We start from the raw sequence: 26,217 nt of genomic DNA on the forward strand, positions 1-26,217 counted from the left end.
GAACGACCTCACCCAGCCCACAGGTCAAGAAACACCTCAGTCTATACCCAGCCTTTCTGCACAATACATCTGCCCTCTCCCATGGTAAACAGCCTTAAGGCACAGCAGGGAACAAGGAGAGAGATATATGCTTAAATATCCCAGAAAAGTACAAAGTGGAAGAGAAAAGGAAGGAGGAAGGGCACAAGGAGATCCCAGAGGAAGACAAGGGCTTAAAATTCACCTTGTTCCCAATAAGATGGAGCTGAAGGAGAGGATGGGAGAGTGAGGAGAAGGTCCTGCTTTTATAGTACTCCTGTACCGCCCCAGGCCCACAGTCACTGCACTAGGGCAGTAATTTTCCTACAGACTCATCTCCAAAGCAGACTGTCCTCCCAAATGTCCCAGGTTGTGTTTGGGTTTCTGTCAACGCTGCCATTTCATTTCCTCATTGCTGACATGGCCATTAGGCCACAGAGGATCTTTTGAAGTGTTGGGATGAGAGGCCCGAGGCTTTCCTGAGCATGATCACGTCAGTGCAGGCAGAAGATGTGCCCCCATGTGCTGGAGAGGTCTGTGCAGGCAGAGCATGTGGCTGTGGGGAAATAAGTGGTGAGTGTTTTTACAAACCCCTGTAAGGAAACATGGTCCTGGCTTCCCACCAATGCAATCCCCTCCTGAACACCTGAAGTCTTCCCTGCATGTGGGCATGCTGCATCCCTCTCCCTCCCTGGTGCCTGCCTGCTCAGGCCACGAGTCACTGGGCATTGCCTCTCTAGGCACATTTGTTACATTACTGCTTTCAAATGGCTTTGCCCAAGGAAATCTTCTCCTTTGGTGAAGACATTTCCTGGTTTATTTGGCAGAGTTGTCTCCTCTCGCTGCCATCTCCGGGGTACCCCAACCAGTGCTGTCAGCAGATTGGTGGAAAGAGAGCACTGTCCTCTCAAAATCCCTTGACCACTCAACAAGTCCTGTGGGCTCAGGTGCCTCTCCCCTCACCACGTGAGCGATATATTGGCTCTTGGGACATCGCTGTCTTTATCTCCCTCTCCTCACCCCATGATACACTTTGGCTGCATCCTTTGCAGGCTGAGGGCAGAAGGCCTTTGGGGCTACCTGGAGCTGTGGTGTGTGGGGACAGCCCAGTGCTTGAAGATAGTTTCCCTAGAAAAGGAATGGAGTTGCCCCAGGGATTGAGGCCTGGCAGGATCCTGCAGTGCCACACGCCTGGGGAGGCTCAGGGAGGGAATGCACTCAGAAAAGCCCTGGGTACAAAACCTGCTCTCAAAATACACCAATGACTGATGCACTTCCCTGCCCTGCAGACATGGAGGCGGCTGGGACGCATCCCAGGAGGGCAAGGGAATGTCTTCAGTAGGCAAATTTCCAGGGAGAGACTCTCCTTACCAAGTCACGCTCCAATTTTGGGTTGGCCTTGTGTCAGCCTTTTGGTGTGAGGCCAAGCCAGAGGTGTGTGGTGCCTGCAGGCCTGTCCAAGGCCTGAATTCCCCTCCAGCAAGGGTAGCTCCATCCTGGCCCTGGGGATGCTTGCAGGACTGACAATATGTATTGAAAATGTGGCCTGTGCTTGTGTCCTGCAGATTATGATACAAAATGTGCAGGAAATTGTGTTGTGGGGTGAGGAGAGAGGGAGGAATATGGTGTTATCCCAAGAGCCAAGAGACCCCTCTGACAGAGAGGACAGTGAGGCCCAGCCCAAAAGGGCTCCTTCAGGAATCACAGGATTAGGGAGGGCAACAATCTTCTGCCAGCAGTCTGCTGACAGCACTGATTGGGGTACCCCAGAGATGGCAGCACATGGGGGCACATCTTCTGCCTGCACTGACGTGATCATGCTCAGGAAAGCCTCGGGCCTCTCATCCCAACACTTCAAAAGATCCTCTGTGGCCTAATGGCCATGTCAGCAATGAGGAAATGAAATGGCAGCGTTGACAGAAACCCAAACACAACCTGGGACAATTGGGAGGACAGTCTGCTTTGGAGATGAGTCTGTAGGAAAATTACTGCCCTAGTGCAGTGACTGTGGGCCTGGGGCGGTACAGGAGTACTATAAAAGCAGGACCTTCTCCTCACTCTCCCATCCTCTCCTTCAGCTCCATCTTATTGGGAACAAGGTGAGTTTTGAGCCCTTGTCTTCCTCTGGGTTCTCTTTGTGCCCTTCCTCCTTCCTTTTCTCTTCCACTTTGTACTTTTCTGGGATATTTAAGCATATATCTCTCTCCTTGTTCCCTGCTGTGCCTTAAGGCTGTTTACCATGGGAGAGGGCAGATGTATTGTGCAGAAAGGCTGGATATAGACTGAGGTGTTTCTTGAGCTGTGGGCTGGGTGAGGTCGTTCCGGGCTTTGGCCTTCTTGGTGGTGCTCCTGGGGGCTGAGAGAAAGGATCTCCCTCAGGGTGTGGTGAGGCTGCTCTTCAAACACCCCTCACAGTCTGCTCCTCCCTGTCCTCTGTGCCAGGTACATCTGCAGCCCCAAGACATGTCCTGCTACACCCCGTGCCGGCCCTGCCAGCCCTGCGGCCCCACCCCGCTGGGCAGCAGCTGCAACGAGCCCTGTGTCAGGCAGTGCCAGGACTCCACTGTGGCCATCCAGCCCTCGCCCGTGGTGGTGACCCTGCCCGGCCCCATCCTCAGCTCCTTCCCACAGAACACCGCCGTGGGATCCTCCACCTCAGCTGCTGTTGGCAGCATCCTCAGCTCTCAGGGAGTGCCCATCAGCTCTGGGGGCTTTGGCCTCTCAGGCTTGGGCAGTGGCCTCTGTGGCACGAGGCGCTTCCCCTGCTGAAGCTGCTGGTGACGGCCCTGGGGAAGGAAGCCAGGGACTCCCAGGATGGAACCGCTCTGGGGACCCAGCACCGGCTTGTTGCTTCCTGAGGGGCTGAGCAAGCCCAGCAGCCCCTGCAGAAGGATGGGGCCAGCCTGGGCTCTTGGGAAGCACAGCCCATCCCTGCCTCTGCCCTCTGCCTCTCTCTCCTTCCCCTCCTGTGTCCCTGCTCCCTTGTGCACCCCTGGGCTGTGAGCCCCACACAGCCATCCTGGGGAGGGCCTGCTGGCCCTCCTCCCTCTCTGGATCAGGCCGATGGACACCTGCTGGGATCTCCACCACAGCCATGTGATGGAGATTCTGAGCTGACCCTGGTAATCTGTGCACTGAGGCCTCCATTCAGAGTGACCTCGTTCTCATCTTTTGACTCATTAAATTTCTGTTGCATCCCAGCCCACACGTCTGTGTCATCCTTTCCCTGTTTTCAGTCTCCCAAGATTCCCAGGGAGGGAGATGTTGCTCAGGGATGGTTCTGTGTGACAGATTTAGGAGAAGGTGTTTCAGTGCCTTTTTAGACAGGAGAGTTAAATCTGCTTTGTCATGGTATTGCTGCTTTTTCTCCTTCTTGATTTGTCTGGAGCTGGTAGAATGAACCAATCCTCTTCACTGGTCCTGTCTACCCCAAGGGTGATTTTCTGTCTCTGACCAAACCATTCTCCTCTCCACACCCAGTAATCACTGGGCCTAAGTCAAGTGCTTTAACCTTCTCACCATGCTGGCCACCCTGCACCAAACTCACTCCACTTGGTCCTGGTGGTTCTTGCATTACAGCCTGTCCCCAGCACAGGGCACGGCACCAGGTGAGTGCTGAGCAGAGCGGCATCACCGCTGCCACCCATCTCCTGGTTCCACTCCTGCTCATACAGCCCAGGGTGCTGGTGACAGCCCTTGGTGCCAGGCCACAGTCAGGGCAGTCACCCCTCTTCTGATGTGGTGACTGGAAAAACCCCTTTCCCTGGGCCTGCTTTGAGGCTGCTGCTGCTTGCCAGGGGCTGAGGGATGTGTGGGGAGACAAGGCTGGTTGGTCCCAAGTCAGCTGCCCTTCAGGGCTCTGGGGATAAGTGTGTCACTGTGCCTAGCTGTGTCCCGCAGCAGTTCAGCCCTCCCTCAGCTGCTTTTGGACAGCACTTTGAGTCACTCAGCCCACGCTCACTGCCTGTATTCCTGCCCAATGTGTTTTCCTGCCTCCATCTCTCCAAAAATCTTCCTAGGGAGCCCTGAGGAGAGACAAGGAAGGTGTAAGGCAAAGAGGACAAGCACTGCCTGCCTGTAGATCTTTGTGACCAGCACTAAGCACTGAGCAGTGCTTCTCATGATCTGCTGACCCAGTGGGAAGGGGGAGAATGACATACCCTGGTGTCAAGATCAGGACATTCTATGAAGGAATGGGAGAAAAAAGAGAAAACCAAGTGGTTCCAAGGCACCAGCAAACCAACGCCCAGGCAGTGTCCAAAGAATGTCTGCTCTGGGAAGATTGTCCACAGCTTTATTGCTATGCATGATATTATATCTGCCCAGTGTTGTGGTGGAATCACCATCCCTGGAGGGATTTAAAAGACATCTAGTTGTGACACTTTGGGACATGGTTTAGTGTTGAGCTTCAAAGAGCCGGATTAATGGTTGGACCCCTTAATCTTAAAGGTCTTTTCATACCAAAGTGATTGCATCATTCTACATGACCTGGAATTGCTCTTTGGTCAGTTGAGGTCATTTGTCCTGATTGTATCAGCTCCAGCTGCTTGCCCACTCCTGGCCTCCCCTGTGGGTGATGCAGCATAAGAGAGATGGTCTTGATGGTGGACCACCCCTGTGCAGCAACAGGTCAGGCTTTGATGTGCTCTTTGCACTGGTTTGGCCACAAATTTGAAGCACAGAATGATATTGGCTGCTCTGAGGACAATGACCTCCAGCCCAGTCAGCACCAGTACAGACTGGAGTAAGAGATTTAAAAACCACAATTGTCTTAAACACTGTCAATGCCACAGAATAAAATAAGCCACTACAGTGGGACCTTGAGATAAGCACAGAGAGAGGAATTTGCTACTGAAAGGTGATAATTCCAGGCCTGTTGAGACAGATCTGGGGAGCATCCGGACAAAAATTCCCACTGTGGCAGACTGTGGGAAAGGAAGCAACTGCTTATACACATTCCTTTCCAAGCTGTGGGAACTGTATCTACACCCTGAGGATACCCAGAACTTGGACTGTACCAAGGTGATACCCCAGAAGAACAGCTTGGGGACCCCCAACACTGAGAAGACCAGAAGGAAAAACCAATAGGATGCTGCTGGATCCACAGGGTAGTGGTATCTTTCAACTTAAACTGTCTCACTCTCTTCCTCTCTCCCACCCTCCCCTCTCTCCTATTTCTTTTTATCTGTCTCTACGTCACATTTACCATTAAATAAAATTCATACTATTGACTTTGGCATATGGTCACATCTGCACCTTAATTTGAACAGAGGCACTTCTTAAAAATCAGATCAAAACAACTGGTCCTCCATTCCATCTCCTGTTGTACCCTGGGGCTTTTCTTGGTTTGCACCTGCCCCTGGAGAGTGATGGCAGCCAGGGCAAGATAAAGTGCCTTTCCTTCTCTCCTTTCTCTTCCTCTCTCCTTGTATCCAATTCCATGAGACTTTTGGGGTTTCTGCCCTTCCAGGGCCCTCCACAACCCAGGCTTATCAACCAATGTCAGCAGTGGCCACATGCCCCTTCTGCAGAATGAGCACCAAGGCCAAGAGAGATCTGGGCAAAGCAGGGTCTGATGGTCAGGGGATCAATTGGGGTCATGGCTTCCTTCCTCCTGTGAAAGTTAGAGTGTCCCTGGAGAATTTTGGGAGCATCCAAGTATTTATACTCACAGGCTCAATGTTCAAGTGGAAACCAGTGATGACTGGTGTCCATCAGGGATCAATACAGGGACGAACATTTGTTAATACGTTCATCAGTAACAGAGGTAGTGGGACTGAGTGGACACTCAACAAGTTTGTGAATGACACCAAGCTGAGGCTTGAGGAAAGCATTTCAATTCAGAGGGATCTTGGCAGATTAGAGAACAGTCCCATGGGAAGCTCATGAACATCAACAAGGCCGAGACTTGAAGAGAAATGGTTTAGACCAGCCCTGTTGAGAAGGAACCAGAAATAATGGAGGCAGAAAAATCAGCCATGAGCCAGCAATGTGTTCTTGACATCAAGAAATTCAACCATGTCCTGGTCTGCACAAACAGAAATACGGCCAGCAGGTCAGCTCTCATTAGACCCCATGTGGAGTCTTGTGTCCAGTCAGGAGTCCCCAGTTCAAATACTCACAGACCTATAAGAGAAGCTCCAGACAAGGGCTGCAAAAAAGCAAAAATGATCACATGGATGCATTACCCCTGCCATGGAGAAAGGCTGAGGGACTTGCGTTTTTTCAGGCAGCAGAAAAACAGGCTCTGGGGACACTTTATTGCAGCATTTCAATATGTAAAGGGGATGGATAAGGAAGTTGCAGAGAGACATTATATCAAGACCTGCACTGACTGGACAAGGAGCAACCCTTTAGAACTGAAATAGGGTAGATGTAGATGTGACATAAGAAAGAAGTTAATGATGTGTTGGGAAATGGAAAATGGTGTGTCCCATCATGGGAAGTGTTCAGGATGAGTGTTAATGGAACTTTGAGTAACTGATATAGTGGCACAATACTGTTAGGAAGGGTTTGCCTGGCACCTGATGGGAAGTTGGAACCTGTGTCCTTGCAGTAACACATTCCCTCCATGGTACCTCCAATGCAGTGCTGAGCTGAGTAAAAAACAATGAAAAAGTGTGTGAAGGAAGTAATAGTTAGCCACTGAACTGTTTATAGAAATTCCATTCTGATGCAAAGAGGCAGAGAAACTCACAACCCAGAGGGTCACTGGGTGCACACTGAGCCCACCCAATGCCAGCCTGTGTTGACAGCCAGTGCAAAACCAGCCCCAACAACCCCCTCCCACAAACACCCCTGGGACACCCTCTCTGCCTTGGGAGAGTGTCTGCAGGGCAAAGGATGACACAAAGGCGTGGGCTGGGATGCAGCAGAGCTTTAATGAGTCAAAAGAGGGAAAAGAGGGGGATCCAGGTGGAGGCCACAGTGCAGGGAGCAGCTTCAGCAGGGGAAGCACCTCGTGCCACAGAGGCCACTGCCCAAGCCCGAGAGGCCAAAGCCCCCGGAGCTGATGGGCACTCCCTGAGAGCTGAGGATGCTGCCAACAGCAGCTGAGGTGGAGGATCCCACGGCGGTGTTCTGTGGGAAGGAGCTGAGGATGGGGCCGGGCAGGGTCACCACCACGGGCGAGGGCTGGATGGCCACGGTGGAGTCCTGGCACTGCCTGACACAGGGCTCGTTGCAGCTGCTGCCCAGCGGGGTGGGGCCGCAGGGCTGGCAGGGCCGGCACGGGGTGTAGCAGGACATGTCTTGGGGCTGCAGATGCACCTGGACAGAGGGCAAGGAAAAGTAATGAGAGGTGTTTGAAGAGCAACCCATCACCACACTGTGCAGCTGCCCTGTCAAGCCAAGATGGGAACAAGAGCTGGAGGTGTTGTACTGATGCCCACAAGCTTCTCCTTCCTTTTAGCCAAGAAGTTCCCTGCCAAGAACCAAGCCCAGAGTAATCGCACCTATCCCTTCACTCACTTTAATCAAGTCCCAAACTCTCTCTATGCTCACTTTCTGTTCCTGTCCCTCGCCCATCATAAGCTGCTCCATGACCTGGCATAGAACAAAGGGGCAGGTATGTGCAGAAAACTGAAGCAAGAAGAATAGAAGGAGTGAGTGGAGAAAAGTCTTCACTCTTACCTTGTTCTCAATGAGATGGAGATCAGAGGACTGGATGTGAGAGTGAGGTGAAGGACTGGCTTTTATACTTCTCCTGCATGGCCCCAGGCCCACAGTCACTGCACTAGGGCAGTAATTTTCCTACAGACTCATCACCAAAGCAAAATATCCTCCCTAACGCCACAAACTGTACTTTTATTTCTGTCAACGCTGCCATTTCATTTCCTCATTTCTGACATTCCTGCTCATGCAGTCTTTCACGTGCCACAATGAGAAGATACCCTATGAAGAGTCATGCCAGTGAGTGCAGAAGTACAGAACAGGTCCTGTGCAGGCAGATGTTGGCTTGGGACAGTGAAGTGCTGTTTGTAATTGCAGTGGGTGAGCACCAAGTCAAGGATTGCCTGAGAAAAGCCAACCCATACAAGCTTAGGTAGGGTAGAAGGGATGCACAGGCCTCATCTACCTGGCCTGAGGCTTGTGTCAGCCTGTGGTGGGGGGCTCTCCTGAATGCTTTACAGAGTTAAAGGTTTGCAGAAAACATCTCCCCATCATCTGGGACACATCCCTGGGCTTCACATGACCTGACTTCTTCTGGCATTAGCGCTCCTCATGCTTCCTTTCCCCGGACCCAAAAGCTGCCTCAGCCTGGAGCACAAATCAGCACCACTGGAGAAACTGGAAACTTGCCCAACTCCCCAGTGAACAAGAGCTGGAAGGACCCTGTGGTACCACATGCCTGGGGATGCTCAGGGAGGGGACATGTTCAGAAGGGCCCTGTGTGCAAACCCAGCTCTCAAACCATACCAAGCAGGGCTGTACTTCCCTGCCCTGCAGACATGGAGGCAGCTGGGGAGCATCCCAAGAGGGCAAGGGAATGCCTTTAGTAGGTAAATTTCCAGGAAGAGACTCTCTCTACCTGTCGGGAGTCACGGTCTAATTTTGGGTTGGCTGTGTTCTAGCCTTGTGACGTGCTGTGTGCAGGCCCATGACCCACACAAGCTGAATTCCTCTCCAGCAAGGGCAGCTCCATCCACGCCTCAGGAAAACCATCTTCAGTGACAGGGCTGTTCCTTGTACAGAGCTCCAGGCAGCTCAAACAGACATTGCCCTCAGCATGAACTTGTTACCATCACTCCCACAGCTCAGAGAGCTTTTGGGACAATCAACTGGTTTTGGAAAAGTATCTTTGGCTAGTATGGTGCCAATGTGTGGGGCCAAAGTGTATGGTGATCTGAGGGAAACTGGGAAGAACGAGGTATTTACTGAACCTCCACACACCCCTACAAGAGTGAGGAAGGGACCCAACTCCATGAGGCATCTCAAGGATTCCTGGGGCTCAGGAGAGCAAAGTTATCTTCCCTCACAACTGCTGATGGTACACAATGGTAACCCCAAAAGGAAGCCATGAGGGGGGACAACCTTGCCAAACAAACTGCCACATGAGGAGAAGACAGGCTTGGTGGGAGATTATGCTCGGCTGCCTGCAAAGAGGGTAGAAAACAACCACAGCATATTTCTCCAGATAGGTGTCAACTGTCTGCACAGACCCCTCCAGCACATGCAACTCATCTGCATGTACTGATGTGTCACTGCCCAGAAAACCCTTGGGTCTTTCATCTCAATGCTTGAAAAGATCCTTGGAGGCCTATTGGTCACGTCAGAAATGAGGAAATGAAAATGGCAGCGTTGCTGGAAACAAAAGCACAACCTGTGGCGTTAGGGAGGAGATTTTGCTTGGGAGGTGAGTCTGTAGGAAAATTACTGTCCTTGTGCAGTGACTGTGGGCCTGGGGCAGTGCAGGAGCAGTATAAAAGCAGGACCTTTTCACTCTCTCATCCACTCTTTACAGCTCCATCACACCGGGAACAAGGTGAGTTTCAAAGACTTTTCTCTTGTTCTGCTCCTTGTCTTCCTTTTCCTCCTCTTCTGGGTTGTCTCTGCACATCTCTGTCATATTCTGGGGTCCTGAGAAGGTTTATTCTGGGAGAGGAAAGGATGCACACAGTGGGGAAATAAAAAGGTTCAGCCTTTGCAGAGACGTCTCTGGAGCCATGGCCTACTTGGGGTCCACCCTCAGCCTGCAATTCCTTCTGCGTTCTTCTGAGGGAAAGGAGATGCCTGTGGGCCCCTGGAGAAGTCCTTTATGATGAGGAAAAGGGTCTCCCTCATGTAGGAGGGTGACACATTACACTTCAAACATCCTTCATGCCTTGATTTTCCCTTCTCCCTCTGTCCAGGTGCATCTACAGCCCCAAGACATGTCCTGCTACACCCCGTGCCAGCCCTGCCAGCCCTGCGGCCCCACCCCGCTGGGCAGCAGCTGCAACGAGCCCTGTGTCAGGCAGTGCCAGGACTCCACCGTCATCATCGAACCCTCGCCCGTGGTGGTGACCCTGCCCGGCCCCATCCTCAGCTCCTTCCCACAGAACACCGCCGTGGGATCCTCCACCTCAGCTGCTGTTGGCAGCATCCTCAGCTCTCAGGGAGTGCCCATCAGCTCTGGGGGCTTTGGCCTCTCGGGCTTGGGCAGTGGCCTCTGTGGCACGAGGCGCTTCCCCTGCTGAAGCTGCTGGTGACGGCCCTGGGGAAGGAAGCCAGGGACTCCCAGGATGGAACCGCCCTGGGGACCCAGCACCGGCTTGTTGCTTCCTGAGGGGCTGAGCAAGCCCAGCAGCCCCTGCAGAAGGATGGGGCCAGCCTGGGCTCTTGGGAAGCACAGCCCATCCCTGCCTCTGCCCTCTGCCTCTCTCTCCTTCCCCTCCTGTGTCCCTGCTCCCTTGTGCTCCCCTGGGCTGTGAGCCCCACACAGCCATCCTGGGGAGAACCTGCTGGCTCCACCCCTGTGTGGGCTCCTGCTTGGAAAACACACCTTGGAAAACAACAGACTGTTCTTGGTCCCTGGTGCTCTCTGAATTGGCATCTCAGCTTGCATTGACATAAATTTCCTGTTTTGACTCATTAAAGTTCTTTTGCATCACAGCTCACGTTTTCCTCTCATTTATTCCCCTGATGATCCTCTCCCAACATGCCCAGAAAGAGAGGTGTAGCTCAGAGCTGGTTGTGGGAGGGGATTGTTGGGGATGGTTGTTCACAGGGTGTTAACTCAGGCTCAATTGAAATATTCTTAATCATGCAATAGGTAACTCTGTTTTCTAATTCTCTCTACTGACCTGGGGCTGGAGAGCATGGCCCGATGTTCTTCCATGAACGTAATGACAAGAAAGATGATTTTTGGTCTCCCCTTGTCTTAGTTTAGGGCAAATTAGGAAGGAAAACTCCAAATGGGGATTTCCCCAGGGAAATGCCCCTCTTCACTAACTGGTCCGGGAAAAGAAAAAATTCTTTAGAGAGAAGTGGAAAAAGCTGTTTATTTAACAGAAATTGAGTAATATTAAATAATAAAACTTCTTGCTGTTCGATGGGATGGCAAGTCTAGGAAGAAAAAGTCTTTTTCATGTGGTGTAGCTCGGCTCGCTCAGGTTCTTATCAGTTTCTCTGGCGCTGGAAAGTGCCGAGGCCCAGGCCCCGGTGGGCCACAGGCCTGAGCTCCCGGGGTTTGGCTGGGTGTTCAGTCCAGAGCAGGCTTGCACAGATCTAAGAAAATTGGGAAAAAAACAAACAAAGGTCTAGGGAACTCCTCTGCCTCAGCTAGCTAAAACTAACTAAAAGCCAGAGAGAAGCTCTATTCCGCTGTCTGTCCGTGCTGCAGACACCACAGTCCAGGAGCGGGATGTGTGGGAGTGATGTTTTTCTTTAACACAAACTGCGCGCTTCTTCTTCCCCCTCTCTTGCTCCCAAAGCCAGTCTTAAAGGTGCAGAACTTAATATATAACATAAACCAGACGATTGGGGATACCAGTATCATAAAGTCACCCCAGGACACCCCTTAAGCATTCTCTTCCCTACACTCAGCAATGGGCCCTCCCTACACTCCCTGAGCCTTCAGCCTCTTCCCTCCAGCCAAGTGCTCTCACCTCCTCCCCATGCTGGCCACCCTGCACCAAACTCACTCCACTTGGTCCTGGTGGTTCTTGCATTACAGCCTGTCCCCAGCACAGGGCACGGCACCAGGCGAGTGCTGAGCAGAGCGGCATCACCGCTGCCACCCATCTCCTGGTTCCACTCCTGCTCATACAGCCCAGGGTGCTGGTGACAGCCTTTGGTGTCTGTGAGCATCAGTGACATGGACAATGGTGTTGGGTGCACCCTCAGAGCACTTTGCAATGTGCTTTATTGACCACAGGGGTATTTTGTCAAGGTGATGATCTTGGGGGTCTTTTCCAACCTTAATCATTTGTGACTCTCAGCAATGGCAAGAGGCTGAGGGCAGCAAGAGCTGCACTAGATGGGAGGGTTTAAATCCAGGGGATCTTGACAGACTTGAGGAATGGTCCCACATGGAACTCAGGAACTTCAACAAAGCTGACTGCAAGGTCCTGGCACTGCTTTAGGGCAGTCTCAGAAGTCAATAGGGACTGTGGGGTGGGTGGAAGGAGAGCTGCCCTGCAGAGAAGGGCTGCAACAATGGTCACACGGATGTATCACCCCTGCTCTGAAGGGCAGCTGGACCAGTTGAGGTTTCTCAGTCAGGAGAAGAGCAGGATCTGGGGGACCCTTTCAGTACATCTAGGGGCGGTGTGAGGAAGATGGAGAGAGACATTATGTCATGTGACTGGACAAGGAGCAGGAGTTCTAAACTGGAACAGGCTGGCTGGAGCTGACATACTGTCCATGGCAGTAGGGTTGGACTGAATGATCCTTCAGAATCTCTTTCAACAAAACCCATTCCGTGATCCCATGATAACATGGGTCTGTGAGAAGGCAGCACAATGCACTGTGTCCCTCCCTTTCAGAAACCTTTCAGATCCATGGGATCTGCTGGAGGCTGATGGGAATCCAGTGCCTCTGTCTGGTCAGTAACACATTCACTGCTGAGTACTTGTGTCACAGTGTTGAGCTGAGCAAGGAAAAGGAAAACAAGAGCAAACAGAGTGGATGTTTGTCCCTGGACAAGGCAGGGAAATCCTAACCTGGCCCCAAGAGGCAGAGAAACTCACAACCCAGAGGGTCACTGAGTGCACACTGAGCCCACCCAATGCCAGCCTGTGTTGACAGCCAGTGCAAAACCAGCCCCAACATCCCCCTCCCACAAACACCCCTGGGACACCCTCTCTGCCTTGGGAGAGTGTCTGCAGGGCAAAGGATGACACAAAGGCGTGGGCTGGGATGCAGCAGAGCTTTAATGAGTCAAAAGAGGGAAAAGAGGGGGATCCAGGTGGAGGCCACAGTGCAGGGAGCAGCTTCAGCAGGGGAAGCACCTCGTGCCACAGAGGCCACTGCCCAAGCCCGAGAGGCCAAAGCCCCCAGAGCTGATGGGCACTCCCTGAGAGCTGAGGATGCTGCCAACAGCAGCTGAGGTGGAGGATCCCACGGCGGTGTTCTGTGGGAAGGAGCTGAGGATGGGGCCGGGCAGGGTCACCACCACGGGCGAGGGCTGGATGGCCACGGTGGAGTCCTGGCACTGCCTGACACAGGGCTCGTTGCAGCTGTTGGCCAGCGGGGTGGGGCCGCAGGGCTGGCAGGGCCGGCACGGGGTGTAGCAGGACATGTCTTGGGGCTGCAGATGCACCTGGACAGAGATTGATTGAGGAATGAGAGCAGAAGGAGTGGTGATCAACCTGTCACCCCACAATGGGAGACCAAAGTTCTGAACTAGAGATAAGCCTTGGGGGTTGTATAGAGAGACCCACAGGCTTCTCTTGTCCTCAGAAGAGCTCTGCCAAGAGCTACCCAAGGAAGATCCGTATCTGGTCCATAACTCTGAAAACACCTCAGACAAGCGTCAGCCTTTCCCTGTGTTACACCTTAGCCCTCTTCCTATTCCTATATTACAAGAATCCATATGGGAAAAAAAGCATCTGTAGACTGAGAAATCCCATGGGAAGAGGAGAAAGATGAGAAAAAGCTTCAGACTCACCTTGTTCTCAAGGAGATGGAGGTAAGAGGAGTGAATGAGAGAGTGAGAAGTGCCCATTTTTATACTTCTCCTGCAATGCCCCAAGCCTTCAGTCACTGCACAAGGACAGTAATTTTCCTACAGACTCACCTCAAAGCAAAACATTCTACCCAATGGCACAGATTGTGGTTTGGTTTCCATTTATGCTGCCATTTCATTTCCTCATTTCTGACATTCCCACTAAGTCATAGAGGCTTCTATCATGTAAGGGGATGAGAAGTCCAAAAGATTCCTTGTGCAGGAACACATCAGTATGGGCAGGAATCAAGTCTCAAGTTGACCCATGTGGAGTTCTTTGCTTTCTTACTGCCTGAGGGAAGTGTTGACTCTTGGAACAGTACCTACTCTTCACCCTCTCTTCACCCCATGATGCACTTTGACTGCACCCTTTGCACCCTGACCTGGGGGGATACAGAAATCCTGCCACACATTGTCAATTCTGAGAACCCTGAGCTGTGGCAGTGCTGCCAAGCAGGTCAGGATGAGGGCAATGGCCTTTGGGCTGCCTGGAGCTTTGGGTCTGGGCACAGCCCAGTGCTTGAAGATGGTTTTCCAGAGTTATGGATGGAGCTGCCCTTGCTGGAAGGGAATTCAGCCCTGCCTGGGACAAAGCCTGCAGACATCACACACTCCTGGCTTGGTCTAAGACCAATATTAGAACGTGACTCACCATGGCTCAGGAGAGTCTCGCTTTGGAGATTTGCCTACTGAAGACATTCCCTTGCCCTCCTGAGACACGTCCCAGCTGCCTCCATATCTGCAGGGCAGGGAAGTGCATCAGTCCTTGGTGTAGTTTGAAAGCTGATTTTGCATCCAGGGCTTTTCTGAGCACAGCTCCTCCCTGAGCAGTGCATGTTGGATTTTGTAGGGATTTTCTCTCTCACCTTTCCATATCAAGACAAGTCTGACCGGCCTGTCATTCCCTGACTCCTCTTTCATGCCTCTCTTGAAGACACGACACTCACTGGCTTTCTTCCACTTCTCAGATGCATTCTGTGCTCACTGTGACCAAAGCGAATCTCTCAAAGGGAGTTGAGAAAGGCTTTGTACTGACACCAGCGAACAAATAACATCAATTCACATACACTCATTTGAGACCAGTGTTTTTGAATGCTCCCCCATCAGATTTTGTTCTGCTTGGGGAAGTTTTTTCTGTTCCAGTTGTTCCAAGGAGTACCAGGAACTTCAGTTCCTGACAGCAATTCCTGATGGTAAAAACCAAGGACAGGAACATTTGAGGATGTCCAACTTTCCTGTACCCTCTGCCCTCAGGGAAGCTGCCATGTTGAACACTGTGGCTGCCTGTGTTCAAGGCTCCCTTTATTGATGATCTGTCTGCAGGAGACCTTCTTATTGCCCCTCCCTGTGCTTTGCCTGATTCAACTCCAGGAGGGCTTTGGCTATCCTAACACCTGGTAAATATCCATTCCAGAGCAAAGGGCTTCAAGAGAAAGAGAGCTGAAACATTGGCACAGCCAGGGTGCCTGGAGATGCCACAGCCTGTGACCCTTGCAGAGAGCAGACGGAGAGAGGAGACGGAAAAGAGAGAAGCAAGTGAAATGTCTGTAAAAAGTGAACTATTTGGATGCCCTCTGACATGTGCAGGGTGAGATAGGGCCTCTTCCCACAAGGTGTATGGCAAAGAGCTGTTTTTCACTAAACCAACATTACCTCCCTTCATCCAGCACTTGGGTCATGTGTTCTCACTGACATGGCTCTGCCTGGGATATCCTTTGGCTTCTCATCACAGAACATGAAAGGATCCTACAATGCAGGGCAGGAATGTCAGAAATGAGGAAATAAAACGGCAGTGCAGATGTAAACAAAATGTGAATCGCTGCCACTTTGTGGGATATATTTCTTTGAAGATGAGTCTGTTGAAAAATTATTGCCCTTCTGCAGGACTATGGGCCTGGGGCAAAAAAAGAGCTGTATAAAAGCAGTCCCTTCTCCTCACTCGCACATTCAATTCACTCACCTCCATCTCTTTGGAACAAGGTGAGTTTAAAGCCCATTCTCCATTTTATCCTTCTCCACTGGGATTTCTCAGCACATACCTGTGACTTGGTCCTGTGTGAGATCTTGCAGATGCTTTTTTGTGAGAGGAGGAAAGAAGTGGGAAGTGTGTGACTACAGGGTCTCAGCAGAAGTATTGCCCCAGTTTTGGGCAGGTTGAGGACATCCCTGGGCTTGAGCACTTGGTGGGGTTTATGTGAGGGAAAGAGCCCATGAGCCTCCAGAAACAGAATTCAGCTCTCATTCCCAGCTCAAGCCTTCTCTCCCATTGTGGGGTGACAGATCCTTACCCACTCTGTGTGATTCACTTTCCTCTTCCCTCTCTCCAGGTGCATCTACAGCCCCAAGACATGTCCTGCTACACCCCGTGCCGGCCCTGCCAGCCCTGCGGCCCCACCCCGCTGGGCAGCAGCTGCAACGAGCCCTGTGTCAGGCAGTGCCAGGACTCCACCGTGGCCATCCAGCCCTCGCCCGTGGTGGTGACCCTGCCCGGCCCCATCCTCAGCTCCTTCCCACAGAACACCGCCGTGGGATCCTCCACCTCAGCTGCTGTTGGCAACATCCTCAGCTCTCAGGGAGTGCCCATCAGCTCTGGGGGCTTTGGCCTCTCGGGCTTGGGCAGTGGCCTCTGTGGCACGAGGTGCTTCCCCTGCTGAAGCTGCTCCCTGCACTGTGGCCTCCACCTGGATCCCCCTCTTTTCCCTCTTTTGACTCATTAAATTCTGCTGCATCCCAGCCCATGCCTTTGTGTCATCCTTTGCCCTGCAGACACTCTCCCAAGGCAGAGAGGGTGTCCCAGGGGTGTTTGTGGGAGGGGGATGTTGGGGCTGGTTTTGCACTGGCTGTCAACACAGGCTGGCATTGGGTGGGCTCAGTGTGCACTCAGTGACCCTCTGGGTTGTGAGTTTCTCTGCCTCTTGGGGCCAGGTTAGGATTTCCCTGCCTTGTCCAGGGACAAACATCCACTCTGTTTGCTCTTGTTTTCCTTTTCCTTGCTCAGCTCAACACTGTGACACAAGTACTCAGCAGTGAATGTGTTACTGACCAGACAGAGGCACTGGATTCCCATCAGCCTCCAGCAGATCCCATGGATCTGAAAGGTTTCTGAAAGGGAGGGACACAGTGCATTGTGCTGCCTTCTCACAGACCCATGTTATCATGGGATCATGGAATGGGTTTTGTTGAAAGAGATTCTGAAGGATCATTCAGTCCAACCCTACTGCCATGGACAGTATGTCAGCTCCAGCCAGCCTGTTCCAGTTTAGAACTCCTGCTCCTTGTCCAGTCACATGACATAATGTCTCTCTCCATCTTCCTCACACCGCCCCTAGATGTACTGAAAGGGTCCCCCAGATCCTGCTCTTCTCCTGACTGAGAAACCTCAACTGGTCCAGCTGCCCTTCAGAGCAGGGGTGATACATCCGTGTGACCATTGTTGCAGCCCTTCTCTGCAGGGCAGCTCTCCTTCCACCCACCCCACAGTCCCTATTGACTTCTGAGACTGCCCTAAAGCAGTGCCAGGACCTTGCAGTCAGCTTTGTTGAAGTTCCTGAGTTCCATGTGGGACCATTCCTCAAGTCTGTCAAGATCCCCTGGATTTAAACCCTCCCATCTAGTGCAGCTCTTGCTGCCCTCAGCCTCTTGCCATTGCTGAGAGTCACAAATGATTAAGGTTGGAAAAGACCCCCAAGATCATCACCTTGACAAAATACCCCTGTGGTCAATAAAGCACATTGCAAAGTGCTCTGAGGGTGCACCCAACACCATTGTCCATGTCACTGATGCTCACAGACACCAAAGGCTGTCACCAGCACCCTGGGCTGTATGAGCAGGAATGGAACCAGGAGATGGGTGGCAGCGGTGATGCCGCTCTGCTCAGCACTCACCTGGTGCCGTGCCCTGTGCTGGGGACAGGCTGTAATGCAAGAACCACCAGGACCAAGTGGAGTGAGTTTGGTGCAGGGTGGCCAGCATGGGGAGGAGGTGAGAGCACTTGGCTGGAGGGAAGAGGCTGAAGGCTCAGGGAGTGTAGGGAGGGCCCATTGCTGAGTGTAGGGAAGAGAATGCTTTAGGGGAGACCAAAAATCATCTTTCTTGTCGTTATGTTCATGGAAGAACATCGGGCCATGCTCTCCAGCCCCAGGTCAGTAGAGAGAATTAGAAAACAGAGTTACCTATTGCATGATTAAGAATATTTCAATTGAGCCTGAGTTAACACCCTGTGAACAACCATCCCCAACAATCCCCTCCCACAACCAGCTCTGAGCTACACCTCTCTTTCTGGGCATGTTGGGAGAGGATCATCAGGGGAATAAATGAGAGGAAAACGTGAGCTGTGATGCAAAAGAACTTTAATGAGTCAAAACAGGAAATTTATGTCAATGCAAGCTGAGATGCCAATTCAGAGAGCACCAGGGACCAAGAACAGTCTGTTGTTTTCCAAGGTGTGTTTTCCAAGCAGGAGCCCACACAGGGGTGGAGCCAGCAGGTTCTCCCCAGGATGGCTGTGTGGGGCTCACAGCCCAGGGGAGCACAGGGGAGCAGGGACACAGGAGGGGAAGGAGAGAGAGGCAGAGGGCAGAGGCAGGGATGGGCTGTGCTTCCCAAGAGCCCAGGCTGGCCCCATCCTTCTGCAGGGGCTGCTGGGCTTGCTCAGCCCCTCAGGAAGCAACAAGCCGGTGCTGGGTCCCCAGGGCGGTTCCATCCTGGGAGTCCCTGGCTTCCTTCCCCAGGGCCGTCACCAGCAGCTTCAGCAGGGGAGGCACCTCGTGCCACAGAGGCCACTGCCCAAGCCCGAGAGGCCAAAGCCCCCAGAGCTGATGGGCACTCCCTGAGAGCTGAGGATGCTGCCAACAGCAGCTGAGGTGGAGGATCCCACGGCGGTGTTCTGTGGGAAGGAGCTGAGGATGGGGCCGGGCAGGGTCACCACCACGGGCGAGGGTTCGATGATGACGGTGGAGTCCTGGCACTGCCTGACACAGGGCTCGTTGCAGCTGCTGCCCAGCGGGGTGGGGCCGCAGGGCTGGCAGGGCTGGCACGGGGTGTAGCAGGACATGTCTTGGGGCTGTAGATGCACCTGTGGGGCAGAGAAGGGGGAAGCAGAGCACATGGAGTGGGTGAGGATCAGCCTGTCACCCCACCATGAAGATGACCCTGTCTCTCTCTGTGCCATAAGCTCCCCAAATCATGAAAAAGTCCACAGAGATCCCCACCTCACCAAGAGCTCAGGAGACACCTGAGCCAAGCCCCAGTGTCTGTGTCTGCCACAGACTTCTGCTTGCTTCCCCCACCCATGGCAAGGAGCTCCCGTGCCCAGCTGAAGACAAGTAACACGCTTAGAAATGCATTTAGAGGAGGACAAGGTGGAGGAGAAATGCTCCAAACTCACCTTATTCCCAAGGAGCTGAAGACAGGAAGAGTGGATGAGAGAGTGAGGAGAAGGAGCCACTTTTATAGTGCTCCTGCACTGCCCCAGGCCCACAGTAACTGCACAGGGCAACAATTTTCCTACAGACTCCTCTCCAGAGCAAAACATCCTCCTAATGCCTCAGGCTCTCTTTTGGTTTCCATCAACACTGTCATTTAATTTCCTTGTTTCTGACATGCCCACTAGGTCATGAAGATCCCTTTCATGTTAGGGGATGAGAAGCCAAATGACTTTTCTTGCAGGAACACGTGAGTAATGGTTGGCCTCAATGATCTTGGAGGTCTTTGCCAGTCCTTGTGATTGTGTGATTCAATAATTCTCTGATCATTGGCAGGAATCAAGTGTCAAACAGAGCCCTGTGCCATTGGGTTCCTCCTCAATATCTGGGGGAGGTGTTGGGTGTCTGGATCATTCCTTGTTCCTCCCTCTCTCTGCACCCACGATGCCCTTTGGCTGCACAATGTGGAGCCTGACCTGGATGACACACAAGCACAGGCCAGTTTTCCAATACATGCTGTCAGTGCTGAGAACACAAATGTGACACGTGAGGGAGCTGCCAAGCATCCCTTTTTCCCAGGGCCAGGATGGAGCTGCCCTTGCTGGAGGGGAATTCAGCCCTGCCTTAGACTGGCCTGCAGACACCACACACCCCTGGCTTGGCCTCACACCAAAAGGCTGACACAAGGCCAACCCAAAATTGGAGCGTGACTTGCCACTGGTAAGGAGAGTCTCTCCCTGGAAATTTGCCTACTGAAGACATTACCTTGCCCTCCTGGGACGCGTCCCAGCTGCCTCCATGTCTGCGGGGCAGGGAAGTGCATCAGTCCTTGGTGTATTTTGAGAGCAGGTTTTGTACCCAGGGCTTTTCTGAGTGCATTCACTCCCTGAGCCTCCCCAGGCGTGTGGCACTGCAGCTTCCCCAGTGCTCTCACATGTTGGGGAAATGGAGAAGGTTTCCTTCCCACTCCAGTGGTGCTGGGCTGCTCTTTAGACTGAGGAGGCATTTGGAGCATTGGAAAGGACTTAAATCCCAATGCCCTGCAGAAGCCAGAGAGCTTTGGACCCCAGGATGTGTCCAAAGCAGTGGGGTGGTGTTTTCTGAAACCCCTTCTTTCAGCTCCTGACAATCCAGGAGAGCTCTCCTCCCCAGCCACGTGTCTTTGACCAGGAAGATGACTCCTTGTGTCCATTCTGTCCCTCCATCAGCATCTCCTCCTCTTTTCCTGTCTTTTGTCTTGACTTTTCATGTTTCTTGGAACCACAAGATGCCCCCAAGAAGCTGCCAGCTCTTCTGATCTCTTTTGCTCTTCACAGGAGCCTGTGCAGGCACATCTGACCTGCCAGATGCCCGAAAAAGTGGAAGAGTTGGTGTGTTTGAAGTCCAGGGTCTGTACATTGCTACTCGTATCCTCCTTGACCATCACTTTCTCTCTGCCCACAGCTACATTTCCTGACTGCTGGCACCTGCCCAAGGGAGCTCAGAGATGCTTTCTTTGACACCAAAACTCATGTGCCCATCACCAGGTCCCACACTTATATTGATCCAGTCTGTTTAAATGTTCCTACAGCTGATCCTCCTCCTCTGCTCTGGGGAGGACACCTACTCCAGGTTCCCCTATTCCCAACTTTCTGAGGAATATCAGGAACCTCATCCTGTGACAGGAAAGGTTGCCAGTGAAGACCAAGGCCCAGAAGCCTTGGAGAACCTTCCCCTTTCCTGTACCCCTGCCCCAGTGAAGCTGCTCCAGTCAGCCTTGGCTCAAGCCTCCCTTTTGCTTTGCCCTGTGTGGAAGATCTTTTTGTTTCCCACCACAAACTCTCCTGATTCAGCTCCAGGTGGGCTTTGGCTTTCCAACCCCAACCCTGGAATACTCAGAAGACCTGGCAAACTATCTGCATCAGCAAAGGGCATCAAGGGGAAGGGAGAGGAAAGCATTTCCCTGGAGAAGCAGTGTCCAGTGGACATTGGAGTGAGGTGAGAGGGAGGAGAGAGCAGCAGGCAGGATGTGCTGCGAGGAGAGGAGCCTTTGTGTGCTCTGCTGCTCTGTGCGGGGCAGGGCAGAGCTGGGGCTGTCCCTGCAGAGGCAGCTGCCAACAATGGCAAGGCACTGCCCCGAGCCAACATCCCCTGCCTGCACGGGACCCTGCGGCATGGGGGCACATCCTGTGCTGCACGGACACGCTCCCATCCCGGGTGTCCTCAGGCCTCGCACGGCACACGTGAAAGGAGCTGCAACACAGACCAAGCACGTCAGAAATGAGGAAATGAAACAGCAGCGTCGATGGGAATCAAACCACAACGTGTGGCGTTAGGGAGGAGATTTTGCTTTGGAGGTGAATGTGTTAGAAAATTACTGCCCTTGTGCAGTGCCTGTGGGCCTGGGGCAGTGCAGGAGCAGTATAAAAGGGGGCCCTTCTCCTGGCTCTCTCATTCACTCCTCTCACCTCCATCTCCTTGGGATCAAGGTGAGTCTCAAGCCCTTTCTTTTCTTCCTCCTTTGGCCTTTTTGATCACCTTCTCTGCTTTTAATCCCATCTGGGTTCTTGATAACAGCTTGTTATGGGGGAGAGAAGGGGCAGAAGCCGTGCATGGAGAGAGGCTGGGTTTTGTCTGAGATGTCTCCTGACTTCTGGCCGAGGGGTGGAAGTCCCTGGGCTCGGTCACTCTTCAGGAGATTCTTGGGGGCTTGAGCAAACAGTGAGGCTGCTGGGCCTCTCTAAGCAGCCTCCAGCTATCTTCTCCTTCTCTGCTTTTCTCCATCACGGTGGCCCAACACACTGCTGTGACATAGCCCTTTCTGAACTCTGCTTGCTCCTGTCCTCTCTGCCCCACAGGTGCATCTACAGCCCCAAGACATGTCCTGCTACACCCCGTGCCAGCCCTGCCAGCCCTGCGGCCCCACCCCGCTGGGCAGCAGCTGCAACGAGCCCTGTGTCAGGCAGTGCCAGGACTCCACCGTCATCATCGAACCCTCGCCCGTGGTGGTGACCCTGCCTGGCCCCATCCTCAGCTCCTTCCCACAGAACACCGCCGTGGGATCCTCCACCTCAGCTGCTGTTGGCAGCATCCTCAGCTCTCAGGGAGTGCCCATCAGCTCTGGGGGCTTTGGCCTCTCGGGCTTGGGCAGTGGCCTCTGTGGCACGAGGTGCTTCCCCTGCTGAAGCTGCTGGTGACGGCCCTGGGGAAGGAAGCCAGGGACTCCCAGGATGGAACCGCCCTGGGGACCCAGCACCGGCTTGTTGCTTCCTGAGGGGCTGAGCAAGCCCAGCAGCCCCTGCAGAAGGATGGGGCCAGCCTGGGCTCTTGGGAAGCACAGCCCATCCCTGCCTCTGCCCTCTGCCTCTCTCTCCTTCCCCTCCTGTGTCCCTGCTCCCCTGTGCTCCCCTGGGCTGTGAGCACCACACAGCCATCCTGGGGAGGACCTGCTGGCCCTTCTCCCTCTCTGGATCAGGCCGATGGACACCTGCTGGGATCTCTGCCACAGCCATGGGACACAAATTCTCATCTGGCCCTGGTGCTTCCTACACTGGATTCCTCTTTTGGATTGAGCTGTTTATCTCTTCTGTTGCATTAAATTTTTTTTGCATCCCAGCCCAGCCTGTGTGCCATTCTTTCCCCTACAGGGATGATTCCAAGATGTCCAAGCAGAGCAGTGTTGACCAGGGGTGGTTCTAGGAGGGTATTTCAGGGATGTTCGTGCTTTGGTTGTTCACACAATGATTGTTAACTCTCCATGCAGTGTCTCTGCCTCTGTGGTCACTCCAGGCACTCAGAGTCAGGAGGAAGGTTGTTTCTCTGGGAAGGTTAGCAGTACATGGGGCGTATGGAGAGCTTTCATTATTCCCAGTAGGAAGGATGGAACAGTGTACTTAGCCCTTCTTAACCTTTGCAAGTGAGTGTGATAAATGTGTCATCGGATAAAAATTCGTGAAGGAGAATAAAGAAATATATGTTATATTTATAATAATGTAAAGATATAAAATGTAGTATGGTCTAAAGATTCCTTCCCGAGTCAGGCGGTAACGATCCACGGTGACGCCTATCAGCCCGAGATAAAGAGCAGGACACAGGCAATCAAGCCAGACAATGAGAGTAGCCGGCTGAGATATCCATCGGCTCCGCACCCAACCTGGACACTCCACCCCTGGAGTCCAACCAAAAGATGCAATCAGAAGACACTCAGAGCCATTCGCATGTGAAAGGACTGGGAAATCTATTCAACCGCACATCTAGACTCTTTGTTGGACTGTGCCCACTCCAGGTTTTGCCTCAGGATACGAAAATCCTTATAAAAAACCCGGACTGCAATCCCTCCTTCGTGGATTTGGGAAAATCTGTACCTCTGGGTGCAGACCCCTGTCCACCCGGCGCTGCGCTGATTTATTTATTGTAGTTTTTTCTCTCGTTGCTTATGATTGAAATTGTTTTATAATAAATTGCTTTTTATATTAACCTTATTTTGCTATTGCATTTATAACATGAGTAAAACACCACTGCAGATCATGTGTGCAGGGAGACACAATCCTTTGGCAGATTTAGTCCATCTTAGGCTTCTGGAAACAGTCTTTTTCATATTTTTGCAGACAGGACTAGAAGAGGCAAGCTTCTCTGTGCTTGAAAATGTCTTTTGTTAGTACTTACACTCAAGAGAAGCCTACACTGTTCTGATGTACATTTATTATTCTATAAACACAATATCTCTTATACCTTAAGATGATTTTGCTCTTGCTGCTACCAGAGGGAACTGGTAAGCCTTCAGTCACCTGCTGGAAATATATTAGGCAAATTTCTGGCTACTGCCAGAAAAACCTCATCCTGTAACTCCTAACTAGAACAGTGGGAAACCTAGTGTACCTTCTGCCCCTAAAGGAAGTTAGGGGATTGAATGTCAGTGCCTTTTGCTGACATGTGTATGAGACTTCTCCTTTGAAGTCAGTTCCAAAAGAGGGTGCTTGCCCTGAGGAGAGGGGGGCTGTGAGTGTGGATTGTCCAGGGAGGAGAAGAAACAACTGGAGCACAAGTCTGATGAGAAGAAGCTGGAGGGACTCAGCCTGGAGAAAAGGAGGCTCGGGGGGACCTTCTCACTCTCCATGACTCCCTGACAGGAGGGTGGAGCCAGGTGGGGCTCAGGCTCTGCTCCAAGGGAACAAGGTACAAAGTGAGTGCAAATAACCTGAAGTTGTGCCCTGAGTGGTTTAGGTCGGCTATTCAGGAAAAATTATTCACTGAAAGGGTGGTAAGACATTGGGAACATGCTGCCCAGGGCAGTGCTGGAGCCATTATCCCTGGAAGTGTTCAAAGAACATGTAGATGTGGTACTTGGGACACAGATGGCTTTGGCACTGCTGGGGGGAATAGTTGGACCTGATGATCTCAGAGGGATTTTCCAACCTTGACGATACTGTGATTCTATGGAGCAGAGGCAGAATGATGGGCACAAGCCTTGGTTTCCCAAAGCAGAGTCTCAGGCATCAGATTTATAAAAGCAAATAACTTAATAGAGCAGTGCACAGCAGGTGAGCTCAAGCTGGTGCAAAGAAATCCCCAGGCAATGATATCCCTGTGACTTGGGCACCTGCCCCAACATGTGCTTGCACACACCTCTTGGCCCAAGTTTTGGTCTGGGGTCTTCTAACACCTTGCTGAGTTCTTTCTCCAAGTCAGGGAGACATTCTGAGCTTACAGAGTTGCAGCCTCTGCTGAGACTGCAGTTTCTGCTCTTGCTTCTGGTGCACCAGGGGACTAAAACAGCCCCAGACACAGGATAAACACCCAGGACTGAGCGCCCAAACCATCAGTGTGTTATTGTTGCAAAATGTGAAGTATGTAAAATTCTCTTAAGAAATAATGTTCTATTAGTGATGAAGAGAGACAGGGACAACCAATTCGGTGATCAGAATCCAATTTTACTGTGGGCTACATAAGTTTATATACCGTTCTAGAAAAGCTAATAATTTTTTACTACAATGGTTGAGTTAAACATCATACAAACATACAGACATACATGTGTATTTCAACATTGATTCAATCTTCTCCCTGTCTCCAGGCTCTATTCAATCTTCTTGCAGTCTTCAAAGCTCTGTTCCTGCCAAGGCATCCTGGCTACCAGATCTCTTATGCTAATCAAGTCCAAAGTACTTTCCGATTTCACTGTAATGTTCTTTGATGTGTGATCTTTGTATAGTTTCAAGACTAATTGACAAGAAGAGAGATTTAATCTGTGAAATAGCAGCCAGTAAACTGTAAGTCACATCCAGTTAGAAAGACAACTTGTTCTTAGAATTGCCTTGGTAAGGTTTAGAGCTGGACATGTTTCAATGATCTCAGAGCTAGGAAGAGTTTAAATAATCTTGTGAAGGACAAACCACTGATAGTGGGCATAAGGAATGTAGAATTTACAGCCTTCAAGGACATCTGTCAGAAGTCCCAGGACAAGGAAGAAACTAACAAAGCCAACTGAGCAATTGTGCTGAAATCAGCTCCAATTGGGTAAAAGATAATTCTGGCAGGGGCAAATCGCGGCCACCAACACACAGACCACTGACCCAAGAAACCCCCTGACCTGAGAAGAAAATAAAGACTGAGCATGTGGACTAATTAGCATGAGAAATGAGAGAATCATTAACCAATAGAAGATAGAATACTAATTAATAAAAGAGCTATGTTACATGCAGCCAATGAACACTAATTCCTTTGTTTGCTAAAATGCATAAACAGTAAAAAGTTTTAATATTTGGCGTGTTTGATTTGTGGGATTCCACCAAGTATCCAGGCTTGTGCAACTCTGACATAAATAATCAATATTTCCCTCAAGTGTGTAACTGTTGGCTTGTTACACACCAAGTAAAGAATGCAATTTTTGTGGGCAACATTATCAGTGTTCTTTCCAAACTAAAGTCAAAGCACATCACTGTGCCAGCTACTGTGAAATTATTGAGGGAATCACCTCCATTCCAGCCAAAATAAATTGTCTTATGAGGAAGGGCTGAGGAAGAAGGGTTTGTATAGCAAGGAGAGGAAGCTCAGGGGGCACTTGGTCACTGTCTACATCTCCCCGAAAGGTTGGAGTGAGGTGGGGCCGGTCTCTGGTGCTGTGACTGCAGAGAGCAGACCGGGGGAATGGCC

The 26,217-nt window shown here is 51.8% G+C and overlaps 7 protein-coding genes across 7 annotated transcripts; 4 read left to right on the plus strand and 3 right to left on the minus strand.

Annotated features, from left to right (window-relative positions):
* Positions 1 to 2,466: 2,466 nt before the first annotated feature.
* Positions 2,467 to 3,125, plus strand: LOC102105161 (feather keratin 1-like). The gene has a single exon (XM_014262699.2). The coding sequence runs from the start codon at positions 2,482 to 2,484 to the stop codon at positions 2,785 to 2,787; it is 306 nt and encodes a 101-aa protein (XP_014118174.1). The 5' UTR covers positions 2,467 to 2,481; the 3' UTR covers positions 2,788 to 3,125.
* A 3,772-nt stretch (positions 3,126 to 6,897) lies between these two features.
* On the minus strand, positions 6,898 to 7,777 carry LOC148182484 (feather keratin 1-like). Its single transcript, XM_088068065.1, has 2 exons — positions 7,651 to 7,777; positions 6,898 to 7,287 (listed from the first exon to the last, which is right to left on the minus strand). Exon 2 carries the CDS (start codon positions 7,264 to 7,266, stop codon positions 6,961 to 6,963), a length of 306 nt encoding a protein of 101 aa, XP_087924191.1. The 5' UTR covers positions 7,267 to 7,287; positions 7,651 to 7,777; the 3' UTR covers positions 6,898 to 6,960.
* Positions 7,778 to 9,440: 1,663 nt separating this feature from the next.
* On the plus strand, positions 9,441 to 10,556 carry LOC148182485 (feather keratin Cos1-1/Cos1-3/Cos2-1-like). The gene is made up of 2 exons (XM_088068060.1): positions 9,441 to 9,502; positions 9,870 to 10,556. The coding sequence occupies exon 2, from the start codon at positions 9,891 to 9,893 to the stop codon at positions 10,194 to 10,196; it is 306 nt and encodes a 101-aa protein (XP_087924186.1). The 5' UTR covers positions 9,441 to 9,502; positions 9,870 to 9,890; the 3' UTR covers positions 10,197 to 10,556.
* A 2,352-nt stretch (positions 10,557 to 12,908) lies between these two features.
* LOC102110615 (feather keratin 1-like) lies at positions 12,909 to 13,240 on the minus strand. Its single transcript, XM_005532602.3, has one exon. The coding sequence runs from the start codon at positions 13,238 to 13,240 to the stop codon at positions 12,935 to 12,937; it is 306 nt and encodes a 101-aa protein (XP_005532659.2). The 3' UTR covers positions 12,909 to 12,934.
* Positions 13,241 to 16,008: 2,768 nt separating this feature from the next.
* Positions 16,009 to 16,320, plus strand: LOC148182486 (feather keratin 1-like). The gene has a single exon (XM_088068079.1). It carries the CDS (start codon positions 16,015 to 16,017, stop codon positions 16,318 to 16,320), a length of 306 nt encoding a protein of 101 aa, XP_087924205.1. The 5' UTR covers positions 16,009 to 16,014.
* A 1,739-nt stretch (positions 16,321 to 18,059) lies between these two features.
* On the minus strand, positions 18,060 to 19,084 carry LOC102110804 (feather keratin 1-like). Its single transcript, XM_005532603.3, has 2 exons — positions 19,053 to 19,084; positions 18,060 to 18,740 (listed from the first exon to the last, which is right to left on the minus strand). Exon 2 carries the CDS (start codon positions 18,717 to 18,719, stop codon positions 18,414 to 18,416), a length of 306 nt encoding a protein of 101 aa, XP_005532660.3. The 5' UTR covers positions 18,720 to 18,740; positions 19,053 to 19,084; the 3' UTR covers positions 18,060 to 18,413.
* Positions 19,085 to 21,539: 2,455 nt separating this feature from the next.
* On the plus strand, positions 21,540 to 22,607 carry LOC102111001 (feather keratin 1-like). Its single transcript, XM_014261148.2, has 2 exons — positions 21,540 to 21,557; positions 21,927 to 22,607. Exon 2 carries the CDS (start codon positions 21,948 to 21,950, stop codon positions 22,251 to 22,253), a length of 306 nt encoding a protein of 101 aa, XP_014116623.2. The 5' UTR covers positions 21,540 to 21,557; positions 21,927 to 21,947; the 3' UTR covers positions 22,254 to 22,607.
* Positions 22,608 to 26,217: the final 3,610 nt, after the last annotated feature.

The sequence above is a fragment of the Pseudopodoces humilis genome, chromosome 29, assembly GCF_049639895.1.
Source record: "Pseudopodoces humilis isolate 2021_Gansu_Grassland_sample_001 chromosome 29, ASM4963989v1, whole genome shotgun sequence".
Taxonomy (NCBI): domain Eukaryota; kingdom Metazoa; phylum Chordata; class Aves; order Passeriformes; family Paridae; genus Pseudopodoces; species Pseudopodoces humilis.